At 50.2% G+C, this 16,995-nt stretch overlaps 1 protein-coding gene across 1 annotated transcript in view; it reads right to left on the bottom strand.

The window, feature by feature from the left end:
* The window catches only part of SH3RF3 (SH3 domain containing ring finger 3), a 195,919-nt gene that overhangs the window by 78,167 nt on the left and 100,757 nt on the right, over positions 1-16,995 (bottom strand). Inside the window, exon 5 of the mRNA XM_040454177.1 lies at positions 7,791-7,870. Coding sequence (XP_040310111.1) covers positions 7,791-7,870 — 80 coding nt within the window. The remainder of the gene's footprint in view (positions 1-7,790; positions 7,871-16,995) is intronic.

Genomic DNA, 16,995 nt, shown 5'->3' with positions numbered 1-16,995 from the left:
TTGCACTGACTTTCTGCTCTATCTGGGGCTCTCATCTCTCACCCTGCTGTCCTCCACTCCCGACTATACTATATGCTCCACAAGGATAGAGATTTTTGTATGTTTTTTTCACGCTGTATGCCCAGGACCAGAATGCGTCTGGTACATAGTATACTCCAAATAATACTTGTTAAAAGAACAATAAAATAGGGGATCTGTTTTTGAGACTCTGATGAAGACTGCTGAAGGAAAGTGTGTGTGTCTATGTGTGTATCTGCATGTGTGTGGGCATGTACTGAAACTGTCTCATATGGCCCCAAAGTCTGCCGGCTGACCTTGAACACAAAAACAAGCACAGAACAAACAGGTACCAGTTTTCCTCATTCAGGAAGTCCATTCAGTACGGAGTTGGGAGGACTGTGCCAGGAGGGGATGGGCACCATGGAGAGGCAAGAAAGGGCAGAAAAGACAGGGCTGCAGGCTGTGGGTATCTAAACAGTGAGGAGAGGAATGAAAAGGAGAAGCAGAGGGTGTACAACAGGGCAAGATGGCAGAGAGAGCTGAGTCCAACCAGGAGAGAGCTGAGCTGCCCTGGAAGAACCTGGATAGACAGAAGCAAGCAGAGAAGGCAGTGAGCCGGGGGAGGAAGGGAAACAACTGAGGCACAAGGCATGCGAAGGGGTGAGAGGTGAGTCAAAGAGGGAAGTAGAAACTGGAGTCAAAAAACTTCTATTAACAGAGTTTCCAACCCAGCTAGTCCAGCCCTTGGGGGGTGAAGGAGCCATCTAAACAGGACACTGTGGGCGGCCTAGACAAAGGTAGCTTTGATAGGGTGGGGGGACTTTCTCTTTGCTCTTTAATCTATCTTTGAAGCCCCTGGGTCCAGGATGACTTCCATGTGCCACCTGCACTGTCCATCTGCTCAGTGGAGTTTGAAGCTATGGGGTGGGGGGGGGGGGCAGGGGACACCTGCCCAATTGTGAGCTAGCCCTGCCAGAGAGAGGATAGACCCCAGGCGAGTGTGTAAGGTTCATGTTGGCACAGCAGCCCAAGGACCAGGACCTGCACTTGCCCACACCTGGCTCAGTGAGTGATGTCCATTATCACCCAACCTCCAGAGCAGGAGTTGGATACACACCCGATTTAAAAAAGAAAGCAATGTTACCAAGTGTGACAAACACTCCATGAACCATATGAACTGCCTGGTAGTGATGTTTGTGATCTTGGGGGACTGGACCTCAAATAATTGAAATTTAATTGTCTTTAGGGAAGGAGCCGATTATCCTTCCCTCAACATTTGAGGATCCCCATGCCATTTAGTGGAACAAAGACTTTGCATTCACTTTTTTTTTTTTTTTAATTTTTTTTTTCAACGTTTATTTATTTTTGGGACAGAGAGAGACAGAGCATGAACGGGCGAGGGGCAGAGAGAGAGGGAGACACAGAACCGGAAACAGGCTCCAGGCTCTGAGCCATCAGCCCAGAGCCCGACGCAGGGCTCGAACTCAACCTTTGCATTCACTTCTTAGCACAAAAGGGGAGTTGAAATGAAAAAAAAAAAAAAAAAAGAAAAATGAAGAAAAATTTTAGATTATGAGCTTCAAGCTATCCTGATTAAGACTTTTAAGTCAGAAAAGTCTTTTTTCAAAATTCCATTTTTATTTTAGAGAAACACAGACATGGGTCCGGTGAAATAATAAAAGCAGGAAAATGAGCAACCTAAGAGGTGAACATGGCTAAACACTGCTGGTCCACTGAGCGGGGGACACCAGTGCCTTCCCCACTGCTGGAATCACGTCCTCTGGCACAGGACACACTGAGAAACAGTGTCACTGCAGTTAGTTTGCAAACATAGACAGACTTGGATTTTATGCCACATCATGCCCCTTCACAGGGCAGGTCTGGATTCTTAACAGTGGGAAGTCAATATTCCTTTCATGGTTTCATGTATTCTACTCAATAAATGCTCAGTGACACAGACACCCCTTGGATGCTAACAATGGGCAGTACAAAGGATGTCATTTCCAGGGATGCCATCACCCCCAAGGGAATGACACACCCTCCCCTTCAAAACACAGCTCTAAACTCTAAATTGTCCCTCACAAACTCTAATGGTATCTTATTTCTAAGTAGCTCATATCTGTGCCTAAGAACAGTGGTGCAGAGCTCCACCCCCACCACAGACTTGTGGGCCACTGGCTAAGGAAGGACAGGGCAGAAGCACAGAGAACTGGCATCTTTCAGGTGCCAACCTCTCCCAGGGCCTTGCCTAAGCCCCACATGAACTCTGAGGCTGGGATTACCCCTTATTTCACAGTTGAGGAAACTAAGGGTCAGAAAGGTTGAGAATCTGTGTTTCAGCAACAAGTTAGAAGCAGATGGGGCTCTGTGGCCACAGGGACAGGGCAAGGCACTGTGAGAGGCTGTGGAGGAGGCTGGCAGGCCCTGCTGAGGTCGGCCTGAAGGTGAGGCTGAGTTCCGGGGTCAGGGAGCCCGTGTGGTCCCCTGCATCAGGAGGTGCTGCACTGGTTTGCACCAGGGCACTGATGCATTTGCTCTCCTCATCTTTACTTCAAATTTGTGTTGTTGATGAGTAATATCTCCTCTGCTCTCAATACTTCAAGTCTGGCCTCTAGGTGTGCGTTGCTGGGGGAACTGGAATGCAAATAAATCTGACTTCACCTTGAAAAATCTCTGCCCCTCCCACTTATATTTTCTTTGGGTGCCTCAGAGAGAAAACCAGAAGCAGATGGCTCTGTGGGTCATTTTGCTGCATGTGTGTCTGCAGATCTGGCATGTGGCTCATGCTGGGGAGGGGCGCTGGCCTGGGGTGGGGGAATATGTCATTCAGCATCTGCTTTCTTTAGGAATGACCCAAGAAAAAGCATGAATGGATCACACTTGAACAGAGGATGGCCCAGCCCACTGTCAGCCTGATGCCTGCAGGCCTCCTGGTCCCTGCTTTATGCACCAGACAGCCACAGCAGTGCTACCTTGTCACTCCCTCTCCACCCATGTCCCCTCTGCCGCACTCAGCCAGAATTGCATTGCTGACAGTCTCTGAGCAACCTGGACAGCACCTTCTGTGCTCAGAGCTGCAGGCTGGTACTCATGGAGCCTGCTGGGGCCTCGCATGCCTGGCATGAAATAGGCAGCACCTGCATGGTCCTCTTCCTCATGGTTCCCAGGGCCCCATTCTCACTCCTTATTCCTTCAAAAGGCCTCTTCAGCTCAAAACAAGCTTCCACAGGTGGCTCGGTCATCTCAAAAACACATATAGATCAGACAGGGGCTGCTGCTTGCGGCCCCAATTTCACCTCTGTGGATTCACATACAAAAGCTGGTACTAGCATTAAAATTTTTTAAAAAAGGGGGTGCCTGGGTGGCTCAGTTGGTTAAGTGGCCAACTTTGGCTCAGGTCATGATCTCACAGTCTGTGGGTTCGAGCCCCGTGTTTGGTTCTGTGCTGACACCTCAGAGCCTGGAGCCTGCTTCAGATTCTGTGTTTTTCTCTCTCTCTCCCCCTCCCACCTCTCTCTCTCTCTCAAAAATGAATAAAACATTAAAAAATATTTTTTAAAGCTGGTACTAAAAATTAGGCAATAGTAGGAAATTTGGTTTTTTCTTCCCCACTGTCTTGTAGACTATATGGGGCTTTCAAGCTGTAAGGTGCCCCCTCCACCAGCCTGAAGCAGTCCTGCAAGTGTGAGTCTGGGATAGAGGGTCAGGCCCCATGCCCCCTCCCTGGGTGCCCTTGCATGGATGGTGTACACACAGAAGCGGCTGACTGCTGTGGCCACTCTGCCTGGCATTATGCTTTTACAAGCAGCCTATGGGATATTTCCGAGGACACCAATCACTCACCCATATTACTTGCTCATTTCTACAGCAAGATGTTCACTTGTGTTAATTATCTACACGGTTCTCTTCAGCTCTAAGCAAGGAGTGAACTGAAGTATTTTAGTGCCTTCATTAATTTCACACCCTTTCTCCTCTATATGATGGTTTGCTCATGTGTCTTCTAGAATAAGTAAAAGATTCTTTTCAATTATTCTTGTTGAAGTGTTTGCTCCTGTTCTCCTGGATACCAGGGTCACACTAGCTGACATGTGCCCACACATTGATGGTTCCATTCAATGGATGTCTACTGAATGATAGCCAGGTGCAGCCAGGTGGTAGAGAAGCCTGCCCCAGGAGCACCCACTCTGGGGAAGGGGGAGACAACACAGGTGCATGTCAGGGTCTGCACAGGATGTTATGGGGTCTTGGAGGGGCACTACCCAGCCTCAGAAAGCCAAGTAAGTCTTCCTGAAGGAGGTGGCAGCTGAGCTGGGGAGGGGTGAGCTGATGCAGGGCTGTGGACAGGGCTGACTCCCTGGGTGCAGATGTTCAGAGGGAGAGAATGGGGAGCATTTGGGGAACTGTCATGAGGCCATGAAGTGGCCAGCCCCTCACCCAGGCCTTCCAGTGGTCCTGATTTCCCAGGAACCGCAGGCAACTGGCACTCCATTGGATGAGGTATCGGCTGCAGCCCAGAAGGAAGGAGCTGGGAGTGGCTTGGCTGCCAGTCCCGTGTGGGAGCTGGCATCCTTCCCACACTGCGCTCACAGAAAACTGGTCTGCAGAGGCATTTGTGCAGTGACCCACAAAAGGAAGTCCTGGACCAGCAGCAAAAGCATCACCTAGGGACTTGTTAGAGAGGTACATTCTGGGGCCTCACTCCAGAGCTACTAGGGTAAGACCCAGCAATCTGTTTCAACAAGCCCTCCAGCTACTTCTGCTACATTCTGAAGTTAAAGACCCACCTATGTACTGTGTCTGGTGATGTCCAGTCAAGGTCTACACTCAAGGGCTATGGCACCATCTCCCAGAGTGGGCCAGGCTGCTGATGGCTCACCATAATGGTCCTCAGTGGGAATTTCCCAGCCATGTGCAGCTGCACTAGAGACTGTGTCTCTCCCAGGGGTCACCTGAAGCCCACATGGGCTCGCTTCATCTTGGGAAAACTAAGGTCTATTCAGGCTCTAGAGTTGCCCTGAGGATCACCAGGCTTCCCTTCCAGCACAGCTCAGCCCCCGCTTTCTCACAGGCATGGCTCCTGACAGCAGCCATCAATGGGCCTTAGCCTCAGAGTCTGCTTCCAGGAAATCCAATCCAGACAAGGCCACTGCTGCTTGGGGACCCTACATCCCCCTGGGCTTAAGGCCAGCTCATAGGGGCAGGTCTTTCTGTCCACTGCAGGTGGCCCTGCCGGCACCTTTGCAAATCTCCAACTCTGCCCGCCAAGCCTTCTACTCTGCTCTAGAGAATTCTCTCAAGATGGTTCTTGTGCTTTTCCCACATACGTTGCTCACCATTCGATAGTGCTGCTCACCCTCAGGCAGGGCTGCAGGCAGGGGCACCTTATCCATACCCTGAGGGCAGGTGCTGTGACTATCTGGAATCACTGTCTGAAAGACTGAGCACTGCCACAGAAGGCTGGTTGGTGGGTTCACCCCTTCCAGGCCTTTGCCCCCACTTCAGCAGGGACTTAGGTTACTAGATCCTGGTGTATTAAATTCACACTAATCAAGCCCATCACAGATTGAAGCCCAGAACCACCCTCTGTGTTACAGATTTGTGGTGGGGCCTGGTCTGGTCACCAGTTCCTTTACCAACATTACGGAACATGGTGGCTGCGTAGTCATTAGAAGGTAGGCTCAGCGACTTCTCAACGCTCAGGACAAATAGGTGGGTCCCAAGGAGAATTACGCCTATGAGATTGCGTCCACCACAAACGGATCTGGTGGGGACAGCTTTGACCACCCCCCCCTCACACCACCAGGCACAAGGTGCCTCCTGCTGCCTGTTGTCCCTTTGGGTTTCCTTTCTCCAGTCTGCAGGCAACCCCCAGTCCCTCTGCTCCACCCCTTGGTCTTTCTCTGGCCCCCACAACAAGACTCCCAGACCTCACAGGTGGCATGCAGATTGTCACACACTTCAAGAGGCTCTTGGTTTTCTCCCAGGGATGAACTGCACCCATCTGTCTGTGGAAGTTTCATTCCCAGATGGCAAGCTGCACTCAGGACCCTGAGTGAGGCTCTCAGAACCCACTGCCATGCTCTGGGGTAAGGCAGATAGACAGAGGGCCTATTCATGTCTCAGGGCAGAGCAGGGATGGAAGGAGAGGGAGGTCACTCCATGCTCTGCACCACATTAAAAAACCCTCCACAATATGGAAGATCTGTGCATGGTTGAAACCTCCAGTCTGTATTCACAACTCTTGGGGAGTAATATTCTTGGACGGTATTAATAGCCTTTTGGGTCTCAAAGAGAGAGCAGCTTTCTTGGTGGCTGATATGATGTGTAAGAGCTGAGGGCTTTAGGCCAATACCAGAAGCACTCTGTACCCATGATGAGGAAGGTTTTGGTCATCAGAACACGTCCAAAATTATAGGGAGCCTGTGTGCCAGGCATTCATCTGGGGGGACACCTGGGGCTTGTTCTTGAAGAGCTCACTGTGTCCTGCCTCTCATTTAGGCAACCACATTAGGGAATAAGAGTCTCCTGTGGATACCAGTCAACTTCCTCAGGGACAGGGCCCTGCATCTAGTTCTTCAGAAAAAGCAAGGCTATCACTGCCCATCCTGTCCTATATGCTTCTTTGCTCCCAGGTTTGAGTGGAAGCCACTGGAGCTTATCTAGGACAGCAGGTCAGAAGAAGAGCATGTCTTCTGTCTAGTGCTGGTGAAAACTTGAATTTCGGCCAAAGACACCTAAATGTAGCTCATTAATCTACTAGGACACTAGGTACAAAATAGGTACATCTTAATGTCCTTTTGTTTAGTTGGTTGTGGTAATGATGCAATCAGAGCAGTGGGCAGATAAAGGGAGATGTTCAAGGATTTCCAATCTGCCACCAAGTAAAGACAAACATTTTGATTGGGTGTAAAGGGGTAGCTGAACATGTTCCAGTATATTTACACCTTTAGGAGACCTTTTGGAGCTCAGCAACTTGCTGTTTTCAAAAGGCTTTTTTTGTGGCTTGGAATACCTTTTGTTCTGCAATAATGTAGGTTCTAAGTGTCCCTTTGACCTTCATCGGATCTGTGGAACGTTCTATTTCGCCATATTGTTTGCCAAATTCATATTCTCCACCTCAAAAGATTCATTCGAGTAACTGAGCTCATTGCCAAATAAAAGAGTAGAAGGCAGTCTAATTTTTCAGAACTATTTAAATGGGGAATTTTTTAAACTGCACGTATCTCTTAAGAGCTGTAATTTAACAAGAGCAAATCTTCTAAACAAGATAAGCATCTTGCTTCCTGGCAATGATTCATCTGGTTATATTTGGGGATGATATGCAGCTGTTATGATATAAGCTACCATAACTGTAGGGCAGTTGTGGCTGTTCAAATATTGAGTTACTTCTGAACACGTGGTGACTAGCTACTTCCCCATGCTCACAAGACCACCCGCAGCTCTGGCCCCCTCCCCCCTCCAGGGCCCCCCCCCCCCCACCCAATACACACCTTCTCATGGGCCTCCAGGGTCTTCTCCGTGCTATGGCTGGTCCTTTCCTGATTGGCCTGTGCCATCAAATATTTTGAATATCACCCTGCTTATAAATGTCCTGGAGACACTGACATGAAAGAACCAGCTAGACTTTGTTTTCAATACTCTCTTATCAGCAGTGTTACTGATGCACATAACTAGACTGATTGGCTGGTAACAATTTAGAAAACCTATGGAAACCACATGTTTATATGCTAGCAGAGGTGGGAGGGAGGTGCTGAAGGCACAGGACCCCAAAAACATAAATGGCAGCTCACACGTTGAGGGGCAGCTGGACTTTGGGAGCTGTGCCTTGCTGTTCAGCCGCTGGGGCGGGTCCGGCCGAGGAGGAGGAGTCCTGGAAACACACAAGAGACAGGAATGAGTTGACAGGAGGCTCCTGCCTCAAGAAAGAGAAAAGCATGATCAGGCTGGAGTCCAGAGTCACCTGTTCTCCCCTCACTGGCCTGACCCTCCAGCCTCTAAAATTCTCAGGTTCCACTTGCCTGGGTTGTTTGTCAATAACTTTTTTTTTCAGCTCATTGAAGGGAGCTTAGCAGCCACTGACACTCTTCCAGAAGCAGCTTCCAAGTGCCTTCTGGAAGCGGCTTGGAAAGTCACTCTTCCAGCCTGCATCTGGGTTGGGCAGCATCGCACTGTGTTTAACATGGAAGAAGGCAGTGGAGGGAGGCCTGTTTTTATTCTTAGAACTTGAATCACTTGTTCTTGTGTTTGTCCAAGAAAACCCAGACAAAATGTTTCATGTGACAAAGCATGAGCTTATTTAAAAGCTGCTTTCCCAGGAGAAGATTAACCCCTAAGGAAAACTGATCCTTTGGCAGTGACAGGGGACAGGCATCAGGAGAACAAGCATCTCCCACATCAGACTCCAGGACCTCAAGGCTCCAAGGGTTTATTATGTGGGGATATGGCTGGAGGGGTGGTCCACTTTGAGATGCTTCCTGTTTAGCCTGTGGTGCATGTTAAACCCACTGAGGGAAGGAGTTAAGGGCCAAAAGAGGGATCCGGGCCACAAAATGATCTTGCTGAGGTGATTTCTGCACAGAGAATCCTACAGACCTAGCCATAGAGGCAATACTGTCCCAAGCCCCTCATCACTCACCTTTCCCCTCCTGCCCCAGCCCTCCCCAGGGAAGCATGCTTCTTCCTGGTCAGAGGTATCAGATGCCACAGGGAGTTAAACAGCGTACCCCCAAAAGAAATGCCCAAGCTGTAGCCCCTGATATCTGTGAAGGTGACCTTGTTTGGAATAAAGGTCTTTGCAAATATAGTATAAGGTAGGGGTCCTGAGATGAAATGACCTTTTATTACAGTGGGCCCTAATTCTAGTGACGAGTGTCCTTATAAGAGACAGAAGAGGAGAAGAGAGACACCCAGAGGGGAAGCAACGCCATGTGAAGACAGAAGCTGATAGCAGAGTGATGTAAGGAATCCAGGCAGCTGCCAGAAGCTGGGAGAGATTCTCCTTCAGTCTCCAGAAGCAACCAATCCTTGCAACACCTTAATTTTGACCTTCTGACCTCAGAACTGACAGAGAATAACTTCATGTTGCTTTGAGCCACATGTACCACTTTGTGGTACAGTTACAGCAGTCCCAGGAAACTGACACAGATGGGGATGCCTAGGGGTATCTGGAGGAGGGTGGCATCTATGCCCCTCAAAGTCAAGAGAGCCAGGGCTCTCCTCCCTTCCTTGAGGGTCCCCTCTAGGCTTCCCACCAAGGGACAGGACAGGGATCCTAGAGGAAACTGGATGCAGATGAACAGGGAGCCAGGCAGGCTTGAGAAGAACCCTCAGGAGCTGCTAGTGCCTTGGCAGAGGCAGGCGGGGAAGCAGGACACAGGGGGGCTGCCCACGGCTCTGGCTGGCAATGATGGACATGTCACCACGTGTGGTCCTCGGATGGGTGAAGGTCACTAGAAGCGGAAATTACAAAAATGGAATGAGAGATGCACCTGGAACACATTCCAGGAAGGCAGAACAACTCTACCAGTCAAGTGACCACCACGTCCCTTGCATGCTTGCATGGAGGGGTGAGGGGAGCATTTCTCCTCAACCCCCTGACCAGTTCTGACCTTCCTCAGCTCTGTGTGCTCCCAGCAACCTGTCGCTACCCCTCTAGGCGGTCAGCTTCCCTCCTCTAGCAGGGACCAGGAAAGGTGCCAGAGACCACATCACATCTGCAACCTCTAACAAGGCAGAAAGGCTACTTCTTGTTTGGACAACGGGGTGCCTGGCAGAATGAAAACATGTAGGCAGGAGCACACCTTTCCTTGTGTCTCCCAGGTAACTCCAGGTCTCAAAGGACTTCCTATTCCTGCAAGAGGGAACTTGGATTTTCAAAGACTGCCCCTCCACAGATTGTGTCCCTGTGGCTGACCCATAGATTGGCGTTTCCAGAGTGATGTATGGGAGCCAGGCTGAACAGAGGGAGACTTCTGCCTGCTCATCACACCTGCCCTCCCTTGGAAGGGAGACAGAGACCATCAAGGCTCAGGATTGTTTCCCTTTGGGATAGTTGTCAGTGGAGTTCACTGCAGCTGGCCAGACTGTCCTCCACAGAGCTTCAGGCAGGAGCCAGAGAGTGCCCTCCATGGGTGTGACCACCCGGCTCCAGGCACCCCCAGAGTATGGAGGACCCACAGCTCTCCTTGTATGGTCATGGGAGAAAGGTTAGGGCCCTTTACTCACTCACTGTAGCAGGTGTGGGGCAGGAGTGGCACCACATCGGAGATAGTTGGCAGACGTTGGTATACATGTCCAGCGGGCAGCTCATCAACTGAGCAAGGTCACAACTGGTGAGTCAATGGGGAATGCCCCCCTTGCCCCTCATGCAGGCAGGGCAGTGTGTGACAGGCAGTCAAGTTGTAGAGTTGTTTTGCCTGGGTGGGTCATGTTCTAGGTGCTCACTGACCTCTGCTGATCACCCAACTTGTCAGGACTGGCTCAGGGCACAAACATGCCCTCTGACCCCAGTGTGGGGTTCACTGTGGGGGATAAGCATTGCACATGTCACGATAGATGTGGGGGTCCCAGAAAATGCAGCAACATACTGCAGGGATGTCACCTGGGGGCCAGAGAGGGCTTTATAAGCAGTAGGCAGGCCTGTTCGGTGAGGTGGTGAGGGTTGGGCAGGTGAGGAAGGTGCACAGAGGCCTGCCCAGCAAAGGCTGAGAGAAGCAAGCTTGGCATGCTTGAAACACTGGACAGAAAGGAAAGGCTGGGGTGACAAGGGGGAAGCACCCAAGTGCTGTAGAGCCAGGCCATTCATGGCCCCCTGGGCCACTATGTGAATTCTGGTCTTTGCCTTGAGGGCAGAGATGCCCTGGAAGGTGATGGGAGGAGGGTGGTGAGAGCAGACCTGCACTTTACAGGGGGACCACAATGTCTCAGCCATGCAGAATGCTGCTGAAAGGCCAAGTCAGTTGAAGGGCAGGAGGATCCCTTCAACATGGGGATGTAGGCATGCACATTGTGTTTATAGGGCTGGTGGCTGGTGCTGCTGGGTGACCCAGGTGGTTCATGCTCCCTGCCCCCACTTCCCAGGACACACACAAATGATATGGGTGTGTGCAGGATTCACATTCCCTGCAGCCCTCTGCCCTAGGTCCAAGTAGGTTGACCCTTGATCACTCCCTGCTATCCTGTTGTGTCATAAAGCAAATCCTGCTTGGCTGTGGCCCTTGTGACATGGCCGTGCAGTGTGGATGTCCTGAGTGGGGCTGCCCAGCTTACAAATTGGGGAAAGCAACTGGATGGGATAAGGAGCTTGTGGGCCAGAGCACTTCCTACACAGCCCCCCATCCTAATTTGGGCTTATGGACAAAGCTCAGTTCTGTAGAGGGAGGTGGGGGGGGGCGGTGAGGGAGGAAGCCTGGTGATCCAGCAGTTTCCTGTTGGTAATGAATACAAAAACATCTGAACGAGGCAGAATGAAGGCACAGACAAGGATCTCACAGCCATGTTTTTTATAATATGTAAAACCTGAACTATGAAGCAGCTCAAATGTCCCCCCGTAGAGGCTTTGGTGGCAGATGATGGCATGGGCCCCACAGAGCCATATGATGGGAGGATGTGTAGGGTCCATCAAAAGATGCATGTATTGGGGCACCTGGGTGGTTCAATTGGTTAAGCGTTGACTCTTGGTTTCAGCTCAGATTATGATATTGCAGTTTATGATCTGAGCCTGACAATGGGGTCTGTGCTGACAGCATGGAGCCTGCTTGGGATTCTCTCTCTCTCTCTCTCTCTCTCTCTCTCTCTCTCTCTCACCATCCTCTGCTTGCTGTGCTCTATCTCTCTGTCTCAAAATAAAGATTAATTTTTTTAATGTTTATTATTTTTCAGACAGATACAGAGAGCAAGTGGGGTAGGGGCAGAGACAGAGAGAGAGAAACACAGAATCTGAAGCAGGCTCCAGGCTCTGACCTGTAAGCAGAGAGTCCGACGCAGAGCTCGAACCCACAAACCTGATCATGACCTGAGTCGAAGTTGGTTGCTTAACCGACTGAGCCACCCAGCTGCCCTGAAATAAATAAACATTAAAAACAAGATGCATGTATTTCCTTGAAAAAAGGTCTGGAAATTTATATATCAAATGATAATACTGGTAATTAGGGTATTTGGAATTTGGGGTAATTTTTTAAAAATCTGTAAGTTCAAGTTTTTCATTTTAATATCAATAAGTGGCCATGATTTTCTGATACATTTTCTGATACATATAAAAAGAATAACAGGGCTGGCTTAAGATCACACTCTGGTTGATGGTGATTCCATGCTTTCCTGGATTCCACACATGCCATCTTTGTAGCGATGCCAGGAGCCTTCAGATCCACAGGGTGACCCTTCAAATTGCCCACCAGGTGACTATTGGCAGCAGCACGTAGGCAGAGGGCATCTGCTGGGCAGCAGGAGCCACAAGGACACAAGGTAACTGACTTAGAGCCCAAACCCATGACCCTGCTTTCATCAACATGCCTCCTGTCCAAATAAACTCTCCTGAAACAGCTAAACCAGTCTAAACCAGCCCCTCACATGCAAAGCACTGCTGACCCACAGTGGGGACAGCTCTGAGTCTTGCTGTGCCTATAAAGCAACCTGCCTGGGGTCTCTACTGCCCAGTGTCCTTAAGGCACTCAAGCCAAAATCCAGCAGAAGGCAATAATGTCTGTGGCCAGGAGAGATGGAGAAGATTGACTTCCACCTGCTGGGCAGTGGGAAAGGCTGGCCGGGACTGTGGGCTGGGCCGGAGCTTGTGGCCTTGGGACTCCAGACCCTATCTTTGCTGGCATCCGCCAGCTCCTCTGGACCACACACAGGACACTCCATATGGCAGAGTGTCAAGAGGCCCAGGGAGACTATGGGGCTGCCCAGGCATGTGAAGCTACCTGAGATGCAGGACTGCACCTAAATAAAGCTGGAGGGGAAAGGCCTTCTGACAGCTTTGCTGGAAACCTGGCCTCCAGGTGAAACTTGGTATGTCTGATGCTACAAAGAAAATACATGGGATTGCACAGCAAAACATTACGTGGAGCTGGAATGGAGGTGTAGAGAGAGGTAACCCTTGTGAAAGTGTTTTTTCCCAAAGGTCAAGATGGAGAATAGCCAACACTGATGCTCTGCAGAGTGTGTGTTCCCATCTTGCTCCTCTATGCAGTGCAGCGCAGGGCCCAAGGCAAAAGGCCTTTTGGGACATCTGCTGAGTAGTGGCTACACCAGGCAGGGATCTACCCTCAGGAACCTAAAAACCGAAAAGTGTGACTTTCTGATGAAGATGGGGTATTCACCCATCCTGCTCTGAATCAGGCCTTTGTTTTTGTTACTATCAGTAGGAGGTGATGAGAAATGTTGCTGGTGGCAGCAGGTGGACAGGGTGACCCCATTAACAGCCCAGCTGTGCACAACTGAGGACCACATGCCCAGCTGAGGAGAGCATAACCGATGAGATCGTGGTGCCTCTTGAGGAGCCCTGAGGGGTAGCCAGGGAGCTGCTAACCCCTGGGCAGGTATCACAGCATGAAAGGGGCTCTCCTTTAAGTGATTTTGATTAAAAATTCATGAGTACAATGCATCCCACCAGGTTCCATATCATTAGCATCCTGCCAAGGCCTGGGAGGCACTGTGCTGATGAAGGCACTGCTACACCCTTACTGCATCACTCCCAGAACACACGGAACAAGCAGAGTTTAGTTTGAGGTAGATCTAACGCAACACAACGCAAGGGTGTCTTGTGCCCCTTGCCCTCTAGCTCTGACCATGCTGGATGGGGCTTTCTGGGCCTTAGGACTGGGGCCTCTTTCCTCCTGCCGAGAGCCATGTTGCTGATAACTGCTTTGATTTTTCATGGCTTAATTTTAAATGATTCTGGGCCTTAAGGGATTAGTGAAGCCTTGGCAGGAGTGAGAGAAATCAGGCAGGGATAAAAATAAGGAAGGAGAAGCAGCGACAGCCACTTTCAGATAAAAATAATTGGGAATGAGGCCCTCAAACAGATATTCTCCCTGTCTCCGAGGTCAGCAGGTGGACATCTCTGCCCTGACTTCATAGCCCAGCCCAGCCCTGTGTACCATGGAGCTGCACCACTGGTCTGTCACAAAGAAGGTCTTTGACTCTGATAAAGCAGGTTCATATCATACTCTTTTTGGATGACTCTATATCAGACAAAAGCTGGGGTTCATCCCAGGCATGTGAGCACACATCGATCTGGGGGAGCCAGCCAACAAGAGGATCCTTGGAGCCACTGACCCTACAGAATGTATGACTCCAGAAATCCCTTTGGACCTAATGTTCAAAAATATAGTCCACAAGCTTTTAACAGGAGGCAAGTATATGTGGGGTCAGCTGGCTGGGTCAGAGGTCAGAGGTGATGCCCCCATCAAATAAAACTGACCACAGTATTAGCAAACAGGGGGATAGCATGCCAAGGAGCCTAGTGATGCTGATCCCTGGTGCCACTCATACCCACTGCCCTCCAAGGACATGCATGGGTCAGGAGGCTGCAGCACAGGCAGGCTATGTAATCCTGCGATCAAGGCAAACTGCCTTTGATCTTCCAGGCCTCCTTTTCCCACCTATAAAAGACAGAGCCACCAAGACAGCACAGGTGAGTGGTTCATACACCCCTGGAGTGGGCTATCACTTCTTGTGGTGGCCTGTATATCTCTTCATAGTATTCTGGCCTCTGCTGGTAGGAAGCCCAGCGTCAGTTTCTGGCTGCAGTGTGGAGGCCATGGACCCCTGATTCCAAATTGTCAGGTTGTTACCAGACACCAGAGGCCCAGAGGTGCATTTTAATGGGGCCCCTGAGTGGTACTGGAAAACAGGCCATTTTATTTTCCTGCTGGGATTAGTAAGAGGGAAAAAGGGGGTCTGTGGTTGGCAGGCTGTATGGGGGCTCCAAGGCGCTTTCCTGGATACACTGGCACAGACTAATACCCTGAGAAAAACATCTCCTTGTTTTAATTTTTAATATGAGTCCAGAAAACACTGTCATCACCCCAAGGAGCAGTGAAATGAGCATGTTTTATTCATCACACACTACCACTCTGTAACACAGAGTGTAAATCATACTCTTAGGAACGTGCTTCCTAAAGAAAACTTTAGAATGAAACATTTTGGCCTGATTCTTCTGCTTGCCTCAAAAAAGAACCATAAACAGCTTGCAGGGCCAGAGGGTCCAGGGATGCCTCCCCACACCCTGGCCCAGGGGATTTGGGCTGAGGGGCCCAGCAGGGCTGGGAAGGGCAGGGGCCTGGGCTGGATGTGCTCGTGCTGATAGCTCGAGGTCAAGGGCCAAGGAGCTTGAACAAGATGGTCTGTCCCAGGAGAGAGAATGGGCCATGCTTTGTGCCCACATAACCTTTACTGCTCTCTTGTCGGCACTCAGGAAAGCTGGCTGACTGCCCAAAATGGAGTCCTCAAGGAGGCCTCCATTCAACTCGAATACTGCCCCCTACCCATTCTCCTCCCTGCAGGAACTTGGGTTTGCTCACCAGCATCTGACCCTAGCATCTGAGCTACTGACTCCAGGTCTTCATGAACAGGCCCCTCGCTTAGTCTCCATGGTCTTCTCAGGGGTTGACAGACTCACCTGCCGCTCAAATCTGGCTATCCCCTTCTTTTGTAAATAAAGTGTTAATGGCATCCAACCACACCACCCATTTGCTGCTTTCACCCACAAGGGCCTAAGTGAGAAGCTGTGACAGGGATCACATTGCCCACAAAGTCTAAAATATTTATTATTTATCTGGCCCTTTACTGAAAAGAGTTTGCCAACCCCTGCTGTAGGTGTCTATAGTGAAAGGATGAACTTCCAGCGTCTGCTCTCATCTTACTGGATCAAAAAGCCACAGCTGTGCCAAAACCTCTTAACAAGGCATCCCCAGAACATTCTTAACCAGAATGGCCAAAAAAGAGGGGTAGGATATTGGAGAACAGTATCCGCAAAGTGGCTCTAGGTTAGGAGATAAAAATCAGCTTGCATGATGGTCTCAACTGCAGGAAGGTGCCAGGAGCTCCTGTGGACCACCCCACCCCCCACTTCTTTGTGTGAGCCTGTAAGACCCAAGGCACCTTCATCCGGCTTTGCACAAAACGTATATTAGTCATATCCCAACAACCTATCTGTTCTGCCTTCAAACAGAAGGTGCCTCCAATATAGTGAGAAGCTGCAAGAGGGACAAGCTTTGAGAAACTCTTCTCCTCAACTCTAATTCCGTGTGTCTGTCCATCCACCCATGCTTCTGAAAGCCCCCTTCACAGAGGCTCCACACCAGGCACTAAGGGTGCAAAAGGGGCAAACAGACCTGTCTTAGTGAAACTCACAGGCTGTGGTAACATTTTGAGAGCTGGTGGCTCTCCTGGCCCAGTTGTACAAGCTTAAGGGACAAGTGGGAGGGCTGATCAGGGAAGGCTGCAAGAGTTTCCCACTCCTCACTGCATCTAGATGATGCCTGGGGAGGGGGGGGGCAGGGAAAGGGCAGCAGGGTATGCTCTGGCAAGTGGCTGTGGCTGGCTAGGGCAGGGGGTAGGTAGCTAGGAGATCAGGGGCAGATGGCAAAGTTCTTAACCTCCTCATGGCCCTCCTACCAAGAAACAATGTACCTTCGTGCCTGAGCCTTGATGGAAAGTGGAAGACCCAGGAGGATGCCAACCTCAGTGATCCTTGGTGCCCATTCTTGCCTCCTTTCCTCGTTTCCTTCCAGAAGCAAAGCCACCCTTCTTCTTCTGATCTGCCATGGCCCTTCCTTTGTGCTCATCTATGGGGCTTCCTACTTTCTACCTTCCATGGCATGGATCTATGTTCTTGTCTCCTGATGGCTGTGTGGGTCCTAGAGGCTGGAGTCTATGAGGAAACCCTTTTTATATCTGCCACAGGCTGCTGTTTTTGTTGCTCTTATTTGTTTGCTTATTTTTGAGAGAGAGAGAGAGAGAGAGAGAGAGAGAGAGAGAGAGAGAGAGAGA

Source organism: Herpailurus yagouaroundi, unplaced genomic scaffold, assembly GCF_014898765.1.
Source record: "Herpailurus yagouaroundi ecotype Mexico unplaced genomic scaffold, PumYag 210, whole genome shotgun sequence".
Taxonomy (NCBI): domain Eukaryota; kingdom Metazoa; phylum Chordata; class Mammalia; order Carnivora; family Felidae; genus Herpailurus; species Herpailurus yagouaroundi.
The sequence above is the reverse complement of the archived record's forward strand: the minus strand, read 5'-3'. Positions and strand labels throughout refer to the sequence as shown.